Source organism: Lineus longissimus, chromosome 14, assembly GCF_910592395.1.
Source record: "Lineus longissimus chromosome 14, tnLinLong1.2, whole genome shotgun sequence".
NCBI classification, from domain to species: Eukaryota; Metazoa; Nemertea; class Pilidiophora; order Heteronemertea; family Lineidae; genus Lineus; species Lineus longissimus.
In genome coordinates this window covers 1,646,751-1,672,338 of record NC_088321.1, presented here as the reverse complement: position 1 = coordinate 1,672,338, position 25,588 = coordinate 1,646,751, and the positions used below count along the sequence as shown (strand labels likewise).

General features: G+C 42.3%; 1 protein-coding gene and 1 long non-coding RNA gene across 6 annotated transcripts in view; both read right to left on the bottom strand.

Annotated features, from left to right (window-relative positions):
- LOC135498551 (tight junction protein ZO-1-like) overlaps positions 1 to 25,588 on the bottom strand; it is a 95,035-nt gene that overhangs the window by 16,089 nt on the left and 53,358 nt on the right. For 3 of the 5 annotated variants that reach the window (XM_064788827.1, XM_064788825.1, XM_064788829.1), the window contains 19 exons: positions 21,774 to 21,946; positions 17,370 to 17,472; positions 16,903 to 16,990; positions 16,406 to 16,509; positions 15,535 to 15,685; positions 14,555 to 14,764; positions 14,030 to 14,150; positions 13,535 to 13,606; positions 11,840 to 11,996; positions 10,264 to 10,418; positions 9,784 to 9,954; positions 9,203 to 9,357; positions 4,554 to 4,604; positions 3,699 to 3,794; positions 3,181 to 3,266; positions 2,353 to 2,563; positions 2,045 to 2,142; positions 1,567 to 1,809; positions 502 to 784 (listed from right to left, as the gene is read on the bottom strand). In XM_064788827.1, the coding sequence (XP_064644897.1) occupies positions 502 to 784; positions 1,567 to 1,809; positions 2,045 to 2,142; positions 2,353 to 2,563; positions 3,181 to 3,266; positions 3,699 to 3,794; positions 4,554 to 4,604; positions 9,203 to 9,357; positions 9,784 to 9,954; positions 10,264 to 10,418; positions 11,840 to 11,996; positions 13,535 to 13,606; positions 14,030 to 14,150; positions 14,555 to 14,764; positions 15,535 to 15,685; positions 16,406 to 16,509; positions 16,903 to 16,990; positions 17,370 to 17,472; positions 21,774 to 21,946 (2,728 nt within the window). Of the gene's footprint in view, positions 1 to 501; positions 785 to 1,566; positions 1,810 to 2,044; positions 2,143 to 2,352; positions 2,564 to 3,180; positions 3,267 to 3,698; positions 3,795 to 4,553; positions 4,605 to 9,202; positions 9,358 to 9,783; positions 9,955 to 10,263; positions 10,419 to 11,839; positions 11,997 to 13,534; positions 13,607 to 14,029; positions 14,151 to 14,554; positions 14,765 to 15,534; positions 15,686 to 16,405; positions 16,510 to 16,902; positions 16,991 to 17,369; positions 17,473 to 21,773; positions 21,947 to 22,516; positions 22,733 to 23,072; positions 23,232 to 25,588 lie in introns of those variants that run through there. The other 2 variants (XM_064788828.1, XM_064788826.1) reach the window with 2 other exon arrangements.
- Positions 19,821 to 21,198, bottom strand: LOC135498557 (uncharacterized). Its single transcript, XR_010449099.1, has 2 exons — positions 20,653 to 21,198; positions 19,821 to 20,052 (listed from the first exon to the last, which is right to left on the bottom strand). It is a non-coding gene; the product is annotated as an uncharacterized LOC135498557 (long non-coding RNA).

Sequence of the window (25,588 nt, the reverse complement as noted above, 5' to 3'; positions counted from 1 at the left end):
TTGAATGTAAACGACCTAATTGGGACCGAAACTACTGGCAAATACTGTCCTTAATAGAGAAGTGTCCTGATTAGAGAGGTTAAATTGAATGTAAACGACCTAATTGGGACCGAAACTACTGGCAAATACTGTCCTTAATAGAGAAGTGTCCTGATTAGAGAGGTCAAATTGAATGCAAACGACCTATTTGGGACCAAAACTAATAGCGAGGTTGTCCTTAATAGGGAGTGTCCGCGAAGGGAGGTTCTACTGTATATTCAAAAGATAAAAATTGCAAAATAATGCTTTTTATGAAAAGAAACAGTAAGAAATTTAGTACTTGCTCTGCCAAAATAGAAATCATGAAAAGTTTACTTTTTTCTGAAATTTTCCCGAATGGCAAAAACAAAGTCTGACGAAAATTTTGCGAAATTCGCCAAAACTTAAACAGATTTTTACAGTAGGATGAAAAACTACCTTCACTAAGATTAGAAATTTGAGCTTGAATTTGAATGTACTCACCGTCATCATTCTGTTGGTAGTTCCTCAATCTCTCACTAGGGGTAATTGTGGCGTATGGGTCGATATTTGCCCGTCCCGACACCCGCGCATCGCGTGGGAGACTCGAGCCTGCATAGTACGATGGGTAATACCGTTCGTCGCGAGGGTTCGATCCCATTGTCGGCGAAAAACGTTCGGTGGCGGGTTGTCGCTCGACTGGTCCGTTGCCATAGGAACCTTCCCTAGGGCTTTGTTTTTCCGGAAATTCCATATAGTTCTTGTTTTGAAGGGCGGTGTGAAGTTCCTGGAATGGAAACGTTTACATATGGAAAAATATCGATATCCTGGACCGCATTCTTGCATCAATTTTCCAATAACACACAAAATTTCTATTGGAAACTACACTGGAACCTCCCTTAGCGGACACCTCTCTATTAAGGACAACCTCTCTATTAAGGACACTAGTTTTGGTTCCGAAGTGGTCGTTTCCACTCAATTCAACCAATTTAGTCAGGACACTTCTCTATTAAGGACAACCTCTCTATCAGGACACTAGTTTTGGTCCCAAAGTGGTCATTTCAACTCAATTTTACCTCTCTGATCAGGACACCTCTCTAATAAGGACAGCACTTGTCAGTCCCGAGGGTGTCCCTAATAGAGAGGTTCTACTGTAATAATATAGAAAATCGCTTGCTTCACATGACAAGTATTTCAGGGTGCAGCCCTAAAACCATTCTGTAATTGGCTTGGCCTTTTTCACCATCAGAGCTTCAATATTTGACTTGCCAGACTCAGCTCGACGCCGAACTGCAGCGCCACTCGCGGACAAAGATAGAACAACTCGACATTTTTTTCACCGGTTTTCTCGCTGCGCATGCGTACCAGCGGAAATCAACAAAAGATGACGCTGGTACGCATGCGCAGCAAGAAAACCGGTGAAAAAAATGTCGAGTTGTTCTATCTTTGTCCGCGAGTGGCGCTGCAGTTCGGCGTCGACCTGAGTTTGGCAAGTCAAGTATTGATCTCTGTCCTTAGAAGTTATAACAACTGACAGCAGGAGGCCGCATGGATGATGGAACAGCTTACATGTCTGAAGCTCTCCCTCTGATAAGTGGGAGGCTGCTTGTACGGCGGAATCCCCGGTATATTGTCCATTGTGGCGACGCTAGGGTCGGACGACGACCGTATCAGCCGGCGATTCAGCGGCGGTGTCTCGGGATCGAGCTGGCCCATCCGATGCGAGAGTTCAAGGTCACTCTCTGGAGATGAGACGTAACTGAAGCGATTCGACATCGGGAAGAGGAAGTCCTCTGTGTGGCTGTCTTCAGGCTGTGAGGAAGAATTTAATTGGTTATCAGGAGTAACGAGGGTGTGAAATGCGATAGCCGACTATGATATTTACATTCCAAGCAAGCAAGCTGCTTTGAGCGATGCAATGAAGACCGAGTGACTCCCTCTAACAGAGATGACTTATTTTTCGCGACAATCAACCAGACTGGGGTTTGAACCCATGACCCTTAGAGTGTAATCTGCATGCCGGCGTGGCACGCTCCAAATCACGTACCTTCGCCTCGGACATCCAGATGGCGTTGTTCTGACTACTAGCGATCGTGTCCTTGACCTTCCCGTACCAGGAGTCACCAGAGGTCAACGGAACAGTGGCTGAAAGGTCAAGGTCAAGAGTATAACGAAGGTCAAGGTCAATATTCCTCCTTTCAGCAGAACTGTCAACATAATCTTGCAGAGCTTTTATGCAACAGTCAATGTGTGTCGTATACCCCTCCTCCTCAAGGAACATACATTTATCGCATGAACAATTTTACATCGGTAAATAAATTTCGACTTTCAAAATTTTTCACGACCCTTACTCACCAGTGAACAAGTGCGAATAGCATTTCTCCAATTTCACTGATTGGTCGAAAAGTTTTCGCGGGCTTTTCGTCGAATTTTTCGAATGCTTCGCTCGTAATTCCTTCACGGTGTTTTTACTGTCGGTGCGGAGGTATATAACGACTGGATAGTATCCGGCGTAGTTCAACCGGTCGACCGCGTTCGGCGTGACGTCGAGGATACAGTGTTTTTCCTGGAATAAATATTATGCGTTGTCAGAATTTATTCATTTTTTACACCCATGAAAATCTTTGAATTTGACCACGAAATTTTAGGGGAGCATCATAGCCTAGTGGTTAACACTGCTGGCCACCACGCAATAGGGCCCGGGTTCGATCCCGGGGAGAACCCTGGATTGTATTTCTGGATGAACCGGCGTGGCTTTCAAGGAACTGAAATTCCTGGCCTTTCAGTCCTTTGAATGAGATGTTAAACCGAGGTTCCTTGTATCTGGTGTCTATGCCAGGGCAGGTTAAAGACCCCACCAAGTGAGGAACATGAGTAGCTTGCGTGGACTCAACCTCTGGCCGAAGTCGGAGTCACTAGGCCAATAACCCAATTGGCGCCTAACCATAGTGGCACCATAAACGCTCATCCCGCCTTGGAGGAGGAATACTCTGTGGAGAAAATCACCTCCAAGGGCAGAGCGAACACTGAAGAAGATGAAGGAGAAGAACCGTGTAACACATCGGAAGTTTTAATCAAAAATTCCCCTCTTTTTCTGGCTCCTGGATCAGCTCCGACTCCCTGAATCAGTCTTGGGACTAAGTCACAAACAAAAGTATGGGATACATTCACTTTAAAATTTACCTTATCTACGATTTGTTTTATTGCCGCTAGTTTAATAATCCCCGACCGCCCTGTGGATTCATCACCACCACGGTTCACATCCGCCTCTGAAAACATCAGAAAAACATTTCCTAAATATCGTCATCTCAAGTTTTGAATCTCTTTACTAACTATCTGTTCGCAAATTCCATCCATTAGAATGTGAAAGTACTACGCTTTATGGTATTTACGAGTAGTTGCTATGACTTTTCATTCACAGCGTAACCATGGTCACCAATGCAATTACCATGGTTACCCAGACAATATCATGGTTATTTCATGGTCATTTCATGGTTATGACCTTTAAACGGTTAATACTTCAAATTCACAAACATCCTACCGAGTAATATAAAGAAAACGACACCGTTTCCTTAGCAACTTATGCAATTGCCATAGCAACTGATGTAGTTAGTCATCAGTTACCATGGTTACTAATATTGTTGCTATAGTACCAATGCTAATCGCCATGGTTACCTTCTTTTGTTGTCAAAGTTACTTACGTGGCGATTCGAAAGATTCTGGATGTTCGCGCAGAAGACGATCGCGGATGACGTCCGATAAAGCACCGAAGATTACGACTGGACGGAGAAAGTTGGCTGAAATAGTTCCCAAAGCGAACATTAGGGGGCGTAACAGGGTGGAATGAGGCGAAGGTACTCGTAATCCTCACGTCTTTACACCGCAGACCGCAATATTTTTGCGGGTTTTTGATTTTTGTGATTTGCGGAAAAAACAATTTCACTTTTACTTACTTTCACATATACTTTTTCAATTGTTTTTCACTTTTACATTTTTTACTTTTTCTAGAAATATAATGAAATTGCTGCTAGCTGCGATTTACATCGCATGCGACAATAATCGCTTGTTTGCAGTCGTCAATACCAACACCAGCCATTACCAGTTTTACCTGCCGACGAAAGGTCCTTACAGTGACAGGTAGTGTCAATCTAAATCAATGGTTAGAGCCAGGAAAAGTTGCCATTTTGAACCACATCAGTGGGGTGATATATGAATAAAGACAAGTAAATGCTTTTACTTCAGTAAGTAAATGCTTTTACTTCAGTAAGTAAATGCTGTTACTTCAGTAAGTAAATGATTTTACGCCAGTAAAGTTAATGCTTTTACTTCAGTAAGTAAAAGCTTTTACTTCAGTAAGTAAATGCTTTTACTTCAGTAAATAAATGCTTTTACTTCAGTAAGTATATGCTTTTATTCAGTTTTGCACAAAAAGGCCTAGTGTAAATGTACATGAAGAATTCAGTAAAAGCCTTTATTAGTCTTTATTCATATCACCCATTGTCTTAGAATGAAAACTTTGCAGGGAAATTTTGGGATAAGTTTTATCGCGTACTTACGTTGTCTGAGCACCACACGCTCATAGGCTGGGAACTTTGTAACTGTGTTGGCTGCAAAAATATTCAAAAAAAACATAAATGGAAATGCAGTGGAACCTCCCTTAGCGGACACCTCTCTATTAAGGACAACCTCTCTGTTAAGGACATAGTTTTTGTCCCAAATTGGTTGTTTCTATTCGATTTGACCTCTCTACTCAGGACACCTCTCTATCAAGGACAGCACTTGTCTGTCCCGAGGGTGTCCTTAATAGAGAGGTCCTACTATATAACTTTCATGCAATTATCGACAAAAATAGACTTTGGTCCATATAAATTGCTTAATTTTCCCTGTTGAAGACATTTTAAAATATAATCGCACAGCTTTCTGAGGTATTTTCTTAAAGGGGTACACCGTTCGTAATCACTTGTGGTCCAGTTAAATAGAAATCCACTAATACACAATGCCGTAGTGCAGTTATTGTGCATACAAAATTGTTGAAACTTGGTATTCATAGTATTTGTATATCAGTCTACACAACGGCAATGTTGAAATTTATTACAGAGATTGCGGTTGTAGCATTTGTACAAAATACACGCATATTGTGCACAGGTTGCGACTACATTGCGCACAACATCCACAAATTTCGGGATGTTATTTGTGATTAGTACTGTATGTAGGATGGGAAAATTCCAGAGAACCAATCAAAACAATGACGGGTAGAGAAGAAAACAGCACGCAAAAACACGAGTTTAGGATAAAAAAGTCACGAATACACTGCACCCTTATCATCATCTTTGCAAGCACACACTGTTTTAATATCTGTTAGGCAAACCAAGAGTGTTTTTTTGTGTTACTTAGTGCCGATTTGAAAAACCAGGACGCTTTCTTCTGAGGAAATGGCTTGAGCAGTCATGAAACATCAAGTAAAAACGTTTAACTGTATTGTGGAAAAATAAAATTCAAAAGGTATCATCGAGAAGATGAATCTCAGTATGGGTCGTGTTACTTTTAAAATAAAAACAGTTCCACAAATAAAACGGAAGAAAATGAAAACAAGGAGATACGAGCAGGTAATCCACACAAGTTTCAAATTCGAATTTTCAAATTTACGTGCGACAATCATTGACAGCCATGCAACACAAAACCAACCAAGTCCGATAGAAAGATTCGGCGGTATTGTCTACGACACACATGCAATATTTTATCGACGACTTTGATCGCAGGGATAGCCTACAGTCAGGCAATCTATAGGCCATGGGAATTATTAATCCTGTTTACCGTCCACCTCCTGCATGGGTTCTGAGCGAACATGAAATATTTTCATTATTTTTAAAAAAATCTATTTATTTTATTGTTGCCATCATTTTTTTATTTAAATAATCTTTCCAGTGGTTCATCTTTACCTTAAATGATTGAAAAACACAATAAAAACTTGGCAGGGTAGGCTCTTCATCATAATAATGACATTTTTTCAATGCCTCATGTTGATGACCGACCTGATTTCCATTTACTGGAACTTGCTGAATCGCGTGTTTTGACCAGTAAATCAGACTGTAAACCGATAATGAATAATGAAAAATGAAAAAAAGCCTCATCATCTTTTTAAATCTCTCGGACGGTAAACAGGATTAATCATTCCTATGGCCTAAGGATTTACTGAAAGGGCCAGCCAAGACTTTGAGATTCACAACTTGGGACTTGTCAACTTGAAAACGATTTTTCATCCCAGCACTAATGCAAGTATCAATTCGTGTCTTGTACCCCCCCTCCTCAAGGGTACGACACCTTATCACCCTATAACGACATCTTAAGGCTCAAGCATCACCCCTTTTTCACCAATGCTACTTTTTCATTCGTCAAGACATCACCATCAACAATATATCAGTTATCACCGTCATATAAAGTAACCGAACTAATTTTACTGGGTAAGGCTGTATGTTCGACAAGACATCGACACATTAGCATCCTTATTCTTTCCAGCTTCGCCAAATTTTCACTAAAGGAAAAATAAATACCACTCAAGCATCGGCAAAGATTAGTGGTGATAGCTTAACTACCCTTGAGGAGGGGGGGTACAAGAATCGAATTGATACTTGCATAAGTAGACAGTGTGATATTACTGACCCTGGGCAGTAATAGCATTCCGCGACGTTACTATTTATAGCTCACAAGGTCATTTGCATAAGATATTGATGACGTTTTAGTCACGTGACAGTCGGACATCGACGCTTATTTCTACGCATTTGAGCTTATTTCAAAGTCAATTATCTTTGACCCTGCATTGTTTTTAGCATGAATGATACCATAGAGTCAGAGAGAGAAATATTCAGAACAATTATGTAGTATTTCCAACACTCGGACATGTGCCAGATTGAATCTAACTGCCCTAGTTAGAAAGCCTGAATCCATTACGAAACCGCATGTTTGTCCGACATTGCCTGTAATTCAGCGATGGGGAAATAGAGGGCAGCTGCAGCAGTGACGTCATCTTCGCAGAATGCTATTGGCATTGGGGGATATTTAGTTAGTCACATGTTCGTATAGCCACAGGCCACTAAAATGAGCATTTCTGCAATGCCCGAAAAAACCACCCAAGAAAAATCATGAGAGTGACAGAAACACTTTTGTGACCAGAAAAGAGAAATGCAGAATAGCATTCCGCGAAGATGACGTCACTGCAGCTGCTGCCCTCTATTTCCCCATCGCTGAATTACAGGCAATGTCGGACAAACATGCGGTTTCGTAATGGATTCAGGCTTTCTAACTAGGGCAGTTAGATTCAATCTGGCACATGTCCGAGTGTTGGAAATACTACATAATTGTTCTGAATATTTCTCTCTCCGACTCTATGGTATCATTCATGCTAAAAACAATGCAGGGTCAAAGATAATTGACTTTGAAATAAGCTCAAATGCGTGGAAATAAGTGTCGATGTCCGACTGTCACGTGACTAAAACGTCATCAATATCTTATGCAAATGACCTTGTGAGCTATAAATAGTACCTTCGCGGAATGCTATTCAGGAAGACCAGATGTTCGTAACTTGAATTTGCCCCGTGATGCCCTCCTCCGGAAAGCTACACCACATTACACTACCTTATTTGATGACATTAGGTTGAGTAACTGACCGCCCAGTATTTTTTGTGCAGTGCTGGCGTGAGGGGGGGGGGGGTAGTTTCTATGTACATTCTATCAAAGCACTAGGAACATGTGAAAGAGATGATAATCAATGCTATGACGTCCTAAAGTGGAACCTCCCTTAGCGGACACCTCTCTATTAAGGACAACCTCTCTATTAAGGACACTAGTTTTGGTCCCAAATTGGTAGTTTCTATTCAATTTGACCTCTCTAATCAGGACACCTCTCTATTAAGGACAGCACTTGTCAGTCCCGAAGGTGTTCTTAATAGAGAGGTTCTACTGTATTTGGAAAGGAAATAAAAAAATAGCCAGTGACCTTGCAGGAAAACTGAAACCAAACCGAAAATGTAAACATTCCCATTTCCACAAAACTGATGCTTGGAAAATCGAGCAGAGATCTCGTAACATTTTTCAATGAAACCGAGAAAATGAAGATTAGAAAGCAGTGCATGGTGGGTAATTTCTTGTTCCCACGCTACCCACTTACCGTCGTGTTCCGCTGAAATGTATCAAGGTGATTGTCATTTGGACGAGCTTTGTGATTTGGAAAAATGTTATAAACAAAATTTTAAAGGTAAAAGTTTTTTTTTTGGTCCAAGAAAAAGGTGTGCGATTTGGATATTCGCTATTTTGGTGCAAAACATCGCTCTGAAATGTACATAACATCTCATACAGTCCATGTCACAATTGACATCCATCCTGCTTCGCGTCAGTGACGCGTGACGTTCGAGTGCCACGTTGCGCACCAGTGACGCGCTTATATCTTTATGTTCCGCTCAACTTACACACTGGGTTGTGTGTCAATGACACGCCAATGACGCGATTTACAGGATGTCAGTTGTGATTTGGACTGTACATATTGCAATTCCTCCCTTTACCCTTTCATCAAATGTTTTAAAGGGACTTGTAAATGAGATATGTAAGTTTTTCATAAAAAAATATCTTCCATTGCAAACAGAATTGAGCGATCATAAAATTTGCCATAAAGACTTCACCAAGATAGAAAGGAACTGTTGGCCTATCCGAAATCTGCAAGCCTTGTCCAAAACTGCCTCACAATACTCGTAAAAACCAGCATTGGAGATCAACATTTATTGTGATGCTACAAGTGAATGGTCATACTATCATCCTGGTCACCTAAATCTCATTCCCCAGTTGTCCCCTTAAGATTTGGGATAGGAGTACACTTGTGGAAGCTCGGACAAATTCAAGATTATGAAATAGATTCAGCAAATCTGGACACGACATACAGTGGAACCTCCCTTAGCGGACACCTCTCTATTGAGGACACCCCTCTATCAAGGACACTAGTTTTGGTCCCAAATTGGTTGTTTCCATTCAATTTAACCTCTCTAATCAGGACACCTCTCTATTAAGGACAGCACTTGTCAGTCCCGAGGGTGTCCTTAATAGAGAGGTTCTACTGTATAATGCTTTATTCTCTTTTTCACATTTTTTTTCTTTCTCAGACGTTTCCTTAGAACCTAAAGGGTGAATTCACATTTATTGTTACCATGGCAACACTTACAGAAAATGACATCCTCCCAATGGTCCTTACTCAGCGACTTTGAGCGCCGATGACTGCGCCGTCTGAAGAAACCTCCTCGTTTATTCGGCGCGTTGTTTTCTTTGTCGGCGTCACGTGACTGGCGTTTTCGTTGGGCGAGTGCAAGTTGTTCGGCCCTGAAACAACAAGAGCGATGACGTTGTATTCTAAAATACAGTAGTACCTCTCTAATAAGGACACCTCTCTAATAAGGACAACCTCTGCATTAAGGACACTAGTTTTGGTCCCTAATTGTTGTGCCAGTGCAACTTGTTCGGCCCTGAAACGGCAAGAGCGATGATATCGAATTCTAAAATACAGTAGAACCTCTCTTAGCGGACACCCTCTCTATTAAGGACACCTCTCTATTAAGGACAACCTCTCTATTAAGGACACTAGTTTTGGTCCCATATTGGATTTTTCCATTCAATTTGACCTCTCTAATCGGGACACCTCTCTATTAAGGACAGCACTTGTCAGTCCTGAGGGTGTCCTTAATAGAGAGGTTCTACTGTAATTTCTTTCATTTCAATAGATTATGGAGAACAGCCAGTGCCCCCTACCTGTTGAAATTTGGTATCACACCCTTCTGCGTCTCGGCATTATTTCTCCCAATCCGCACGGCCTGCCACGAACCGACGACGCCATTATGTAACGTGTCGCGGACGTGAAACACGTCACAGACGCGGAAACTCATTTGGCCTTGTTCCACGTGATCATAGTTGAAATGAGTCCTGGAATAAAAAAAAAATGTTTTTTTAATTAAAAAAAAAAAATTTTTTTTGGTTTTATTTATGATTGCAAAGACAGTGCTGTTCAAAATTAACTCTCATCTGTTGTAATCTCTGGGGTTGAAACTGACAACATTCCCATGCCTTGTTTTTTAATATTCGATACCAATAAACCGCTCTCAAACAACACAACGCTACAATCCGTCCGAAGGGTGTGGATTTCACCAGGGGTTTGAAATATCGTGAGGCGGAGTATATTGAAAACCGCTGGTGCCTGGTTGATGGGCCGGGAGTCGACCAATCCAAGCCTACCTTATATAGAATGAGTCGCCAAAGTCACTTCCTGTTATAAAACGTTGGTAGTCCTCGCGACGATACTGAACCAGGAGGTCAACTTGGCTTTCTAAGCCTAGCAACATCAGGACCGCCTCTTCACGAGTATTGTTCCTCATGTCAACATTGTTCACCTGAAAAGTTCAGGAATACAGTTGTACCTCTTTAATAGGGTCACCCTCCGACTGACAAGTGCTGTCCTTATTAGAGAGGCGTCCTGATCAGAGAGGCCAATTTGAATAGAAACAACTACAGTGGAACCTCTGTTAGAGGACACCTCTCTATTAAGGACAACATCTCTATTAAGGACACTAGTTTTGGTCCCAAATTGGTTGTTTCCATTTAATTTGACCTCTCTAATCAGGACACCTCTCTATTAAGGACAGCACTTGTCTGTCCCAAGGGTGTCCTTAATAGAGAGGTTCAACTGTAATTTTGGAGCAAAATTTGTGTCCTTGATAAAGAGAGTGTCCTTATTAGAGAGGTGTCGACTAAGGGAGGTTCTTTGCACAGTTTTATTTTCATGATTTGCGAAAATTAAATTTCTGAAAAAATAGAATTTTCGTGATTTTCGTTTTTTCTGGATTGCAAATGTCCTACAGTTTTTCCAATAATGAAAAAAAAATTTCTTAACATTTTTTTTTATTTTCATGGAATGAGATTATTTCGCAAATCATTAAAAAATAAACCTCCCTGTCAATTTGTGATATTTTTAAAAAATTTAGGTTTTGATTAACGTTATATAGCATTCCGCGAAGATGACGTCACTGAAGCTGCTGCCCTCTATTTCCCCATCGCTGAATTACAGGCAATGTCGGACAAACATGCGGTTTCGTAATGGATTCAGGCTTTCTAACTAGGGCAGTTAGATTCAATCTGGCACATGTCCGAGTGTTGGAAATACTACATAATTGTTCTGAATATCTCTCTCTCTGACTCTATGGTGTCATTCATGCTAAAAACAATGCAGGGTCAATGATAATCGACTTTGAAATAAGCTCAAATGCGTAGAAATAAGTGTCGATGTCCGACTGTCACGTGACTAAAACGTCATCAATATCTTATTCAAATGACCTTGTGAGCTATAAATAGTAACGTCGCGGAATGCTATTGAACTCCCCATTCTGTAAACAGCGGAATGTTCGTGGGCATTTAAGAGTTCAGACCACTGGGCACCTTTTAAAGGGAACGAATGGCTTGAGCCTTTAATGTCTCAATGTGCAAAGTAAGGTTCAATTTCTTCTAATTCTGAGATGTTTGTTCAGGATGTTGGACCACCACCAAAGGCCCTCGGGGTCCACCCCACGCTCATCGTACACCGTGGAGCGCGTTGGACTACCAGCGTTTGGTAGTTACCGGCGACTGCTATCAAATCACTCGTTCCGCAGATCTAGGTAGATTTTGATTGGTTGATGAAGTTTGCTGTTATTTTCTGATTGGTGGATGGATTTTTCTGATTTTGTTCTCTTGATTGTGATTGATGGAATTCATCGCTATTCTTGTTTCTGATTGGTGGAATGCTATTCTAGCTCTTCCCACTAAAACTGGAGCCTACCTGTAATAAGAGATCCCCCTCTTGCAATCCCTGTTCAAAAGCGGGAGTACCAGGCTGCACTGCTGCGACATAAATTCCGACCGCATTACCACCTGCCAGACGTATCCCTACACCTTTTCCGATCTCCTTCCGAAAGGAGATCTTCCTCGGCTCAGGACTGCAAAAGAAACAAGGCAAACATGAGATTTTACTTCTGGCGGCCATTTTGAATCACAGCGACCTTGAGATTTGGAGGCAAGGTCAGGTATCATTCCTTCTTTTGAAGGTTGCGTTGTTCAATCATAATCAATCAGGGGTTACATAGTTCATTTGTAAATGATTTGTTTACATTTTTTGGGCTCTGGAGCGCAAACTACTGGTTGGATTTTTCTTTGAAGTTTGATTTTAAAACCTTGATTCGCAACCGAACAGGATCATCGGGGTTCTGGATTGTCTGTGCTAAAATTAAAAAAAAAAATTTTCATCATTGCAAGGCTTGATTGAAAGATGGAAGGTCTGTTTACGTTTAACTATGAGTCAGCAGCCAATCAGACAAACACCTCCTATCAAGTGTTTTTGGTGCAAGGATCCTCTAAACAAGGTTACGGGGAGTGACCCACCCCCTTGGGCGTCCAAACCTGGGGCGTCCACGCCCTAAGCATCCACGCTAATAATCTGTAAAACCAGCGATAAGACAATCTCGATTTCACTGCCACTGGAGGCAACAACAACAACAACAAAATGCCAAAAAGCTACCTGACACCCCTTGTTTATCACAAAATGAAACGTTCCAGGCTTGTCATGTGTCTGCTTGGAAGAGCCCATTGCGTGATTTGAGGGGCGCCAGGAGGAGACGAAAGCTGTGAAAGCAGAACTGGAATGCCACAGGTGTACACACTCCGAAATGAATAAAATGACCATTCCAATAAAAAATGACCCCTTTAAGGCCCTCTCAAAAAATACGGTGTTTCAGTGAGATGTTCACTAAGTTTTTTGAGGAATTCACTAATTCACTAAGTTTAGTAAGGAATTCACTAACTTTTAATGAGGAATTTACAGGCTGAGTGAGGAATTCACTGAGTTTTGTGAGATCGCAATAAGTTTTAGTGAGGAATTCACTAAGTTTAGTGATGAATTCACTAAGTTTAGTGATGAATTCACTAAGTTTAGTGATGAATTCACTAAGTTTAGTGGGAAAATCATTGTCAAGACAGATCAGGGATGCCTATCAACTGAGGCCAAAAGTCCAAAATTGTGTTCTGGTTAAAATCTTCCTCTTGTGAAAAATTTACTAAGTTTAGTGAAAAATTTACTAAGTTTAGTGAAAAATTCACCAAGTTTAGTGAAAAATTCACCAAGTTTAGTGAAAAATTCACCAAGTTTAGTGAAAAATTCACCAAGTTTAGTGGGAAAATCCTTGTCAAGACAGATCACAGGGATGCCTATCAACGAATGCCAAAAGTCCAAAATTGTTTTCTGGTTAAAATCGTCCTCTTGAATTGGCACTCACTTGGAATAAAATGACTCTTAAATGCTTATTTCTGGTTCAATTTTGAAAATTCAAGGATCCACAGAAAGTCGTAGCAGAGATCTTTCCAAGCCGACTACCGAAAGGAGCATTTCGTAAAAGGAGTGAGACTGAAATTCGCCTCAGATTGGAAATTTTCATCCCTGAGAATACCAGGCCTTAAAGGGTTAATTATAAGAACTCCTTACCTAAATATACGGATGGGGCGTGCGTGGTAGAGGGGTGTGTGGGAGGGCGTGGATATTTGAATACTCCAAACCCTGTTACAGTCAGAAAGGGAGAGGTTAAGTAGGTAGAATGACGACGTAGGTTCGACTCCCAGAAGGATCATCACTGTTTTAGTGTATGAGTCCTCGAGCAAGGAACTTATCCCCACTTGGTATCTCTTTTTCGAAAATTATCAATAGGTACGATATCTATTTTAGATGTTAATGACACAATGTTAGAGATTAAGTTATGAAAATAAAACATCAAATACTTATTCATAAGGCAACGAGATATTTGGAATAGTTATTGTGGCAACAGCATTGTGGCGCAATGAATCTGCTAGGGAGAGCCGACGCCCATGTACCATTTGCAAACGGCAACAGACGACATAAAATCACATCTGTTGACGTTGTCGTTACGTAGTCTGCATGGGCCACGAAAAGGTACGCCATCTATAGGAATTGATCAAGACTTACATGTTGTGGGGGCGCCGACCTGGTATGAGGTCCATGCGGTCGGGCTCAGTAGGGGTCGGTACCAAATAGGCTTCAGGAGATCCGAGCTCTTGGCCGGGAGTCGGCGGTCTGGGAGGCGGCTCTGAAAAAAAATAATACAGAGAAAATAAATTCCTGCCTACGGTATCGTGGGATCTCTTTTGATTCAGAGTGGTAACATTTTAAAACACTTTCATGGCCCAGCCACGTGTATCTACAGTGGAACCTCCCTTAGCGGACACCTCTCTATTAAGGACAACCTCTCTATTAAGGACACTAGTTTTGGTCCCAAATTGGTAGTTTCTATTCAATTTGACCTCTCTAATCAGGACACCTCTCTATTAAGGACAGGACTTGCCAGTCACGAAGGTGTTCTTAATAGAGAGGTTCTACAGTACATTGACTTTCGTGGCCGAACAACTCAGATTTACGTGGCCCGAAACTCCTCTTGTAGCTGGTTATCAGAGTTTTTTGGTTCGTCTACGTTTTGACTCGGACAGTACTTACCTGGCTCCATATTTGGCAACGGCGGTCTCGGTGGCGGATCGTCGAACGGCGGCCGCGACTCCTCCCGCGATGGCGCTACCGCATGAGCATCGTACATCGTCTCCGCGGTAACCAACATCTCGGGAAGTTTCCCCGCGCCGGGGTGCACTTGCCAGCGATTAGCATTTTCTTGTTTCGGGGCGAACCCAGGAAGTTTTGATTTTGATAAGTCTGAAAGACAATTGAATAATGATAAAATGATGATAATGTCTGTCATTTGTATAGCGCTCATCAGTACAATTAGCTGTTTAAGTACTACAGCCGCTTCGTAGATCTACGTGGCCCAAATCGCCCCTTTTTGAGCTGGTTATCGGAGTCTCATGGACTTCATGAAAGAACTACGCCATCGCCATCTCCAGGGCGAGAGAGGAACTGAAAAGAACAAACGGTCTTATCAGTTCCTACCGTGCCCTGAAGATGGCGATGGCGTAGTTCAGAACTTTAAATGACTTTATGAAACTACGCCATCGCCATCTTCAGGGCAAGGCAGGAACTGAAAAGAACAAACGGTCTTATTAGTTCCTACCTTGCCCTGAAGATGGCGATGGCGTAGTTCAGAACTTTAAATGACTTCATGAAAGAACTACGCCATCGCCATCTTCAGGGCAAGGTAGGAACTGAAAAGAACAAACGGTCTTATTAGTTCCTACCTTGCCCTGAAGATGGCGATTGCGTAGTTCAGAACTTTAAATGACTTCATGAAAGAACTACGCCATCGCCATCTTCAGGGCGAGGAAGGAACTGAAAAGACCAAACCGCTGATCGATGTTGCCAAAATCCCCCTCTTTGAGCTGGTTATCGGAGTCTCATGGACTTCATGAAAGAACTACGCCATCGCCATCTTCAGGGCAAGGGAGGAACTGAAAAGACCAAACCACTGAATAACAAAATAAAGCTATTCCGACACTGGGAATTTTAGGTTTCAGAGCTTTAAATCTTACCATCTATTAAAGGCTCGCTGTTCTGATGCTTATGACGCCCCGGTAATTTATTGTTTTCTTTCACCGTCACCAGGTGGACCTTGTCGCGGGATTTCTCCAAAAGACGCTGAGCTTCCACTAGCGATAGATTATCAGCTGTTGTGTTGTTTATCTGTAAGAGGAAGGTCGAGGTCATTATGAAAGGTCAAGGTCATCGTGAAAGGGTCAAGGTCATTATGAAACGTTATGGTCGTTATGAAACGTCATGGTTGTTATGAAACGGCATGGTTGTTATGAAAGGTCAAGGTCATCATGAAAGGGTCAAGGTCATTATGAAAGGGTCAAGGTCATCATAAAAGGGTCAAGGTCATTATGAAACGTCATGGTCGTTATGAAAGGTCAACGTCACACTAATTTCCAGCGAATGTCAAGAAAATGAATACCCTGTTCTGCACGATAGGGTGATTTTCAACCTGAAGTGTGTTTTTAGATATCAGTATGTTTTTAGGTTTGTGATCTGATATCAAAACGGCAGAGGATGTATCGACTTTACACTAATCCTGGTCGGTCCTGAAACGTTTCAGTAGAATGAAGCTGCAAAATCAGCGCTGCAAGCTAAGCATTTTTGACCGGTACCCATTTATATTATCTGGGCGGAGTAAGGCATATAAGGCTACGAGACACCCTAGAGTCTCATGCTGACAGTGGGAAACACCCCCTGTACATAAATACACTACAAATGTACAGGGAGCAAACTTGTCAAGCAAAAGTTTCCTTCCTTTCGATCTTTACGATACCTCTGTAAATTTCTCGCTTCCTCTTCTACCTGAACCCTTCTACCCTGTTTTAACCCCTTACTGACCCCGATTCAGCGGCCTGTGATCGTACGTACCTTGAGTATTGTGTCGCCTTCCTTCAGCGCCCCCTCCTGGGCTGCCAAAGAATTACCAGTGATCTCCTTTACGTAGAGGCGGCAGCCAAGAACCAAACCGTATTCTGAAGTAACAACGGAAAGATGGTTTGAATAGGGCCTCTGGATCCCACAATGCGGCGCTGATTTTTATTGGGGTATGCGTCAAATAACGTCAAACATTATTCAGTGGAACCTCTCTATTAAGGACAACCTCTCTATTAAGGACACTAGTTTTGTTCCCAAATTGGTTGTTTCCATTCAATTTGACCTCTCTAATCAGGACACCTCTCTATTACGAGTTTTATTATGAAGATTACACTCTGAGCATCACCCCTGTGGTGTTACTCTACTTCTCGGCCGCTTGGATATCGTAGGACGGGAGTTTTAAACACGGGCGGCTATGGGCGGTATAGTGAGATCTGGCAATGGGCGGTACAGGAGCTAAAGGGTTAAACATAGTGTAACAGTGAACCTACCGTCTTTCCGTAGTTTTTTGGTGAGAGTTAACTTTATCGGTGTTGGTTCGGGCTCCACATTTTCCATATAAACCTTCCTCTTAATGACCTGGAAACAAGGGAAACGGATTATTGAGGTTGGTGAATTGTGTACCGAGCTGGAGAGCCTCTTAGCCCTGTGTTTAACACTCCTGGCTTAAGCACTGGTCCTTAAACAACCAGCAAACCCCCCCCCCCCAGCTAAAGCAGAAGATAATAAAAGGCATATATGCGTTTTAAAATGCACAATTGGCTCCATAAAATATCGTTTGTACCATGAAACTAAAACTAAAAATTTTGATTTTTCAATTCAAATCTGAAATTGTCGCGATGAAAAATGCCAATTTTTGGCTGAAAATTGCTCCTGCCTTTTCAGAGTCGAAGTTGCCCTGCCTTTTTGAAATCCTGGCTGAAACACTACCCCCCCCCCCAACCCCCCTGATACTTACTAGACTAACTGTATTACCGCTCTCCTTCAGCAGGGAAATAGCCACGGCATGGTCCACGTTATCCAGGGGGTACCCGTTCACCGACACCACACGATCGTTTATTCTGAAACAGAAGGAAAGGGACGACGGGAAATAGAAAATCATTTACGACTGTGGCATTTGAAGAGAAACAAAACGACAAACACTTCAATACTCATCAATATATGACCCTTTCGGAGCCTGAGTGACCACAGAAATACCACCCATAAAGATCTTCTACTTGCCCTGGCATAAGTTGTAGTTCCACCTCTCATAAAACCCCGTGTTTTTTCAAGACCCGTGTCTTCGCCGTGTGTCAAAAAACCCGGGGCGCACTTACACCTATCAGTGGTGTTAGATAATGGTTAATAGCCCCGGCGACAGGTGCTCTGTAGGTAGGGAGCTCTCCTGTGTTTCTTTCCCCTTGGAGGGGAATTTCGCATGCGCAATACCAAGGCAACTACACCGCGCTATCTGTCGCCGGATCTTAGAACTTGCAATTGCCGTGTCTATTCAGATTCCACCTATCAAACAAGAGGCCCAAGGGCCTGGCGCTCAGCTGAGTTGTTGCTGCGTTGTTCGTATATATTACATTACTCGTCAAACTCTACTAAACTAAGGACTCAAAGCCTAAGGATATTAGCTTCTGGATGTGTAACAGTGAATTACGGTAGACTGGCGCAATCTACTTCAAGCAAGCTCCACCCTTGCAATGTGTGCGCAAACAGATAACCTAACCTATATTGGACCATCAATTCTACACACAGCAACATGATTCATCCTCAGCTGTTACCATGATGATGATGATGATGATCCTTTTCGCAAATTGGTCGTCTTCTGTCTTTCTTCCATACTTCAGTGCCACCGGATGTAGTCTGCCCTTGTGGAGGGATCCTTTCAGCACCGGGACACAAGAATCCATGCGAATTGAATCACATGGAGAGACTAGCCCAATCACCCGCTTTTGGCTGGGTAGAAATGGGTAAATCTCGCAGACTGGACCTTAAACTCTACTGCCGACGTGTGAGGCCGGTCTGACAGATGAGTAAGTGGGGTCCACCTAATGCAGAAGGCACCAGTTTCCCTAACTAAAAGGGTAACATTAACAAAATGCTCTACCCAACTCTATTATTGCCTAAAGGCCTGTGTACACTAAAATATTAGCAACATTTTTACATTTCCAGTTGCAACAAATGTTGCAAAAATGTTGCGTAGTGTGTACAGAGCAAAACGTGTCTTACAACATGTTGTAAAATTGTTGCAAATTAAATGCAATGCAATTCTTTGTTGCATGTTGTAAAAATGTTGCAAACTCATCAGCCAATCAGAAATAGGATTTGCGTCATGTGATCTACCGGAGTTCATGTGACTTGAACAAGAAGCAGGTATAGCAACTCTCAAGTGAGTGTCTTGCTTCGTAGGGTGATGAAACCTTTTCTAGAAGTTTTTGTGTGACGGCTTGTCAGTCAGCCGCAACTCCTTTAGGCTGCGTATCCATAGGCTGTTCCGTGCCCTGCACAACATTCCCTTTTTACCGCCTGGCGCGCCACACGGACAATGAACCTTCGTTGGTGTTATTGATCGTTCCCATAGGTTATGCCGTGTCACATTGCGGGCATATATGCACTGTGGATTGGGAATATAGGCCCATATTGGGATTGAACATGTCCATTCTTTTGCGAGTGAACAACACGGAAGCAATGTCTGAGGCGAAATTAATTCAAGAGGTTCATCAACGGGAACTACTCTGGGATCCCGAAACTGATGATTATCATAACAAGCACGAACCTGTAATTTGTTGCTTAAAAGTCAGGTTTTATATACATGTACATGTCAATTTGATGTTGCAAGTGAAAATACAAGTTACTTGTATTTTCATTTTCAATATTCATAAGAAATTGTCTTCTGAAATAATGACAGCGTGCGGATAAACGCGATTGACCGCTGCGAAATGAGGACTACAAAGGCCTACATGACCAAAAAGGAATATCCAATGGAGACTCAGGGCATAGTGCCAGGTCACAAGGCTGTTACGCCATAACGCCACACTACACAAGGGCATACCCTATGGATACGCGGCCTTAACAGGCAGTGGTATGCCCCATCATCCACCCTCATTTTCCCACTAAAAAGTTTGCAACAATTTACCAACATGTTGTAAAAATGTTGCTAATTTGTTGCAATTTTGTTGCTAGTGAACACAGGGCCTTGAAGGGCTTGTTGCAAAATTGTTGTAAAAATGTTGGTAAAATGTTGGTAAAATGTTGGTAAAATGTTGGTAAAATGTTGGTAAAATGTTGGTAAAATGTTGCTAATATTTTACTAGTGTACACCCTGCTTAAGTCAAGTGAAACTCTTAACAAACCTTAGCAGAATGCCACCATTGAAATGTTGATAATAATGATAGCAAGTAAAAACTTTAAACAGATAGACTTGATTTTTTTAACCAACTGCCACATGCGGTTTTCTTTATTTAGTAAATTTTGAGGTAAGTATTACAGAATGAAATACTTGAATACTAGAATTGCCTGGCTCTTCTGATGATTGCACTGGTGAACACCGAAGTCGATGGGATGTGCAAAGTCATAGCTCGATCCTCTCTCTTGGTCATCTTTGAGATGTAGTCACCAAATATGTTCAAATGCAGCTGCAGATCATTCCTGTCCTGCAAAACATGATGAGGAGATAACATTTTAATTTTGATAGAATAGGTAAGCTAGCCAAGTTTTATATCAAATACAAGGCCAACAACAACTGATAAGGCGCTAGGGCCGAATGATCAAGGAAGTTCATTGATATGATTGGGAATACATTGTGATAAGAGTGATGAATCGGCCCCGTTTGAAGCATTGTGCTATGTACAGTGTGCAAGTGTCAGTGTGTATCATATCGCATTTACTGTTTGTTGACATTTCAAATCGCTGGCGTCGATCCTCAATTACACTGTTTATGTACATTGGCAACCTTACCCGATGATATCAGAACGATGTTTATTATTGTCTTGTTTATTCACATTAGTTCTGCTATGTGACAAGAGTTATTTGTTGAGAAATCCATGATTTAAAGCCGGACTTTGAGTTGACATCGTTTCTCAGACCAACCAAGCTGCATTTCGCAGATCGTTTTTCAACGATCGTCGACGAACTATTTCAAATTAATCACATCCAATTAAACAATCCAAGCCTTCCCTAATGTCATCAACATGCAATAACACAAGCAGCCAAATATTATCGCCTATGAAATTGTGAATTTAATGAGAACTTACCTCTGAATTGACAGAACGCGATCTATTCCATAGCATGGTCTCCTTACGTCTGAACTGCGCAGACTCGAGACGTGACGTTCGCTGCATGTGTGATTGGACGTGGGATAACTCGCGCGAAATTTAAAATGCTCTTCTTGGGGGGTGCTCACTAAATTGCGCCAGTAACACCACCTGGTGAGAAATTCATGAACTACGCCTATTGATAATGAAAGAGAAAGCTTTGCTCTATAAAATTAGATTTGATTCATGATCCCCAACTGAGAAATCAGCTGCTGGAAAAGTTTTTGGAAAATTTCGCTTGGTGCCACCTAGTGGCCAAACCGCTCATCCTGCCGGACCCACATTTGGTCTATTCAGGAGTCCTGAAGGGTCTCAACGCCTCAGAGGGAAAATCTATCGCCTATCCGCCATAGTTTTGAAACGTGCCTGTTTAACGGACAGACAGACAGACAGACAGACAGACAGACAGACAGACAGACAGACAGACAGACGGACACTCATTCTACCATTTACTCATATGAATAGCTCAGCTTTTCAGCTGAGCTAAAAACCCGTGTAGAACACGGGTCTAAATTAGCCCCGATTAGCCCCATCGAGCTCGATGGGGCTAATAGACACGGGGATTTGACACACGGGTCTATTTAGACACGGCAATTCATAGGTGTAAGCGCAAAAGACACGGGGATTTGATAGGTGGAAGTACGACTAAAGACACTCAGGAACAAGGGACCACAGCTTTTAGTCTCATCCGACAGACCCTCTCGTATTTCATTCATTGTACACGTGCCTGTGCGAAGAGCCAGGAATTTTATTTCCTCGAAAGCCACGCCGGTTAATCCAGAAATACAATCCTGGGTTCTCCCTGGGATTGAACCCGGGCCCTATTGCGTGGTAGCCAGCGGTGTTAACCACTAGGCTATGTGGCTCCTCGACTCAGAGCCTCAAACTTGTTGTGAAGAGCCAGGGATTTGAGTTCCTTGAAAGCCACGCCGGTTAATCCCGAAATACAATCCTTGGTTCTCCCCGGGATCGAACCCGGGCCCTATTGCATGGTAGCCAGCAGTGTTAACCACCAGGCTTGTGGCTCCTGACGAAGGATAATCATCGCAGATTCAACTTACTGTAATCGGCCCTCTGCTGGCCCTGCCTTCAAAACGTCCGATACGGCAATTGATGGATCCCCGCTGGCGAAATGAGGATTGTCTCTTCCACCGCTGACAGCAATTCCAAAACCATAGCCGAAGACACGGGTCAAGGTCACCGAATGCGTCTCCCATACGAAACGATCGCCACCCTTAAATGATAAAACGGTGAAGCACATTAGTCGTCAGCAATCGATTCACATCGGGTGGATCAGTGGTGTAGTGTTTAGAGCACCAGGTGCATAATCAGGAGGTCATGGGTGCGATTCTTGGAAGAGTCACTGCTGTTTCGTCTTTGTGTCCTTGAGCAAGGCACTTTACCCCACTTGCATCTTGAGCAAGGCACTTTACCTTACTTTCATCTTGAGCAAGGCACTTTACCCTACTTGCATCTTGAGCAAGGCACTTTACCTCACTTGCATCTTGAGCAAAGCACTTTACCACACTTGCATCTTGAGCAAGGCACTTTACCTTACTTGCATCTTGAACAAGGCACTTTACCTTACTTGCATCTTGAGCAAGGCACTTTACCCCACTTGCTTCTCTTCACCCAGGAGTAAATGGGTACCTAGCTGGCAGAGATGGCAAACTAGGATGTTAGTCCTGAGCGCTGTAAAGCTGCAGCTGGGACCTGTGATACTCCCAGAGAGGCGAGCTTGAATCACGAATGGACAGGCCAATAAGGGTATTCACAGGCGGACAAAATTGCGGACAAAACTTACCAATAATTTTGTGATATCGAATCCGAAATCGCATTCAAATTCATGGAGTTTATTCTTCAGGTAACGAATCTCCGGTAATGTGGCAAAAATCATGATTTCTCAGCTATTTTACTCTGGGTTCTCCGGTTTCCTCCTACTGTACATCACAATATTGTTTTTGGAGTTCATGTTATAGCTATAGTCATTATAGGGTTGATATCAATATCTTGGATCAGACTGAATGGAATGTGAAAACAGGTCATTGAGGACAACCAATGTGAGGACAACAGGGACAACCATACAATGTCAGGTTTCATTGAGGACAACCAATGTGAGGACAACAGGGACAACCATACAATGTCAGGTTTCATTGAGGACAACCAATGTGAGGACAACAGGGACAACCATACAATGTCAAGTTTCATTGAGGACAACCAATGTGAGGACAACAGGGACAACCATACAATGTCAGGTTTCGTTTCCAATGTGACCTGCAAACAAGGAATCAAATCATCGCAACCTGTGACTTTAATCACACGCGACAATGGTCGCAGTCAATATCAGACATAGCGATTACCTCTTTAACCTGCAGACAAGGGATCCTTTGGTTGCACATAACAGCGATTATAATCGCAGCTACAGTCCTAATCACAATTGACATCCGTCCTGCTTCGCGTCACAGGACAGTGACACAGTGACACGCATATCTCTCTATGTAATCAGGACACCTCTCTATTAAGGACAGCACTTGTCAGTCTCGAGGGTGTCCTTAATAGAGAGGTCCTACTGTAGTTTGATGGAAACAGAAATGATATGAAAGGTATTCAGCAAAAGCCACATCATCCAGAGAGATTCAAATTCCTTCCAAAAGAACCAAGACTGACAATGGTCATTCAACAACCCGGCCAAAGCCAACCAAATCGTTTTTCCGTGAAAATCGGCACTTTCGAGATACGATCAATTCAAAACTCCAGGCTACTACTTCTTAACTTGGATGTATCCTGATGCAAGATAATAAGTACCAATGCTGTCAAATTCAGAAGAAAATGAATTTTTTCTCTCTAACAAGAGGCCCAAGGGCCTGGCGCTCAGCTGAGTTGTTGCTGCGTTGTTCGTATATATTACATTACTCGTCAAACTCTACTAAACTAAGGACTCAAAGCCTAAGGATATTAGCTTCTGGATGTGTAACAGTGAATTACGGTAGACTGGCGCAATCTACTTCAAGCAAGCTCCACCCTTGCAATGTGTGCGCAAACAGATAACCTAACCTATATTGGACCATCAATTCTACACACAGCAACATGATTCATCCTCAGCTGTTACCATGATGATGATGATGATGATCCTTTTCGCAAATTGGTCGTCTTCTGTCTTTCTTCCATACTTCAGTGCCACCGGATGTAGTCTGCCCTTGTGAAGGGATCCTTTCAGCACCGGGGCACAAGAATCCATGCGAATTGAATCACATGGAGAGACTAGCCCAATCACCCGCTTTTGGCTGGGTAGAAATGGGTAAATCTCGCAGACTGGACCTTAAACTCTACTGCCGACGTGTGAGGCCGGTCTGACAGATGAGTAAGTGGGGTCCACCTAATGCAGAAGGCACCAGTTTCCCTAACTAAAAGGGTAACATTAACAAAATGCTCTACCCAACTCTATTATTGCCTAAAGGCCTGTGTACACTAGTAAAATATTAGCAACATTTTTACATTTCCAGTTGCAACAAATGTTGCAAAAATGTTGCGTAGCGTGTACAGAGCAAAACGCGTCTTACAACATGTTGTAAAATTGTTGCAAATTAAATGCAATGCAATTCTTTGTTGCATGTTGTAAAAATGTTGCAAACTCTTCAGCCAATCAGAAATAGGATTTGCGTCATGTGATCTACCGGAGTTCATGTGACTTGAACAAGAAGCAGGTATAGCAACTCTCAAGTGAGTGTCTTGCTTCGTAGGGTGATGAAACCTTTTCTAGAAGTTTTTGTATGACGGCTTGTCAGTCAGCCGCAACTCCTTTAGGCTGCGTATCCATAGGCTGTTCCGTGCCCTGCACAACATTCCCTTTTTACCGCCTGGCGCGCCACACGGACAATGAACCTTCGTTGGTGTTATTGATCGTTCCCATAGGTTATGCCGTGTCACATTGCGGGCATATATGCACTGTGGATTGGGAATATAGGCCCATATTGGGATTGAACATGTCCATTCTTTTGCGAGTGAACAACACGGAAGCAATGTCTGAGGCGAAATTAATTCAAGAGGTTCATCAACGGGAACTACTCTGGGACCCCGAAACTGATGATTATCATAACAAGCACGAACCTGTAATTTGTTGCTTAAAAGTCAAGTTTTATATACATGTACATGTCAATTTGATGTTGCAAGTGAAAATACAAGTTACTTGTATTTTCATTTTCAATATTCATGAGAAATTGTCTTCTGAAATAATGACAGCGTGCGGATAAACGCGATTGACCGCTGCGAAATGAGGACTACAAAGGCCTACATGACCAAAAAGTTATATCCAATGGAGACGCAGGGCATAGTGCCAGGTCACAAGGCTGTTACGCCATAACGCCACACCACACAAGGGCATACCCTATGGATACGCGGCCTTAACAGGCAGTGGTATGCCCCATCATCCACCCTCATTTTGATCCAGGCCTGGTCCATATTCTCTTTGGTTATTTCGCCGCCTCTTCCGTCTCTCAACAATGACAGCTAAAATTGCTGCAGAAGCACTCAAAACACATCTTCTCTCCTTGGAATCATCCATTTTCCCTCCAAAATACCTATTTCCCTTTGTTCCCACTAAAAAGTTTGCAACAATTTACCAACATGTTGTAAAAATGTTGCTAATTTGTTGCAATTTTGTTGCTAGTGAACACAGGGCCTTGAAGGGCTTGTTGCAAAATTGTTGTAAAAATGTTGGTAAAATGTTGGTAAAATGTTGGTAAATGTTGGTAAAATGTTGGTAAAATGTTGGTAAAATGTTGGTAAAATGTTGGTAAAATGTCGCTGATATTTTACTAGTGTACACCTAAGTCAAGTGAAACTCTTAACAAACCTTAGCAGAATGCCACCATTGAAA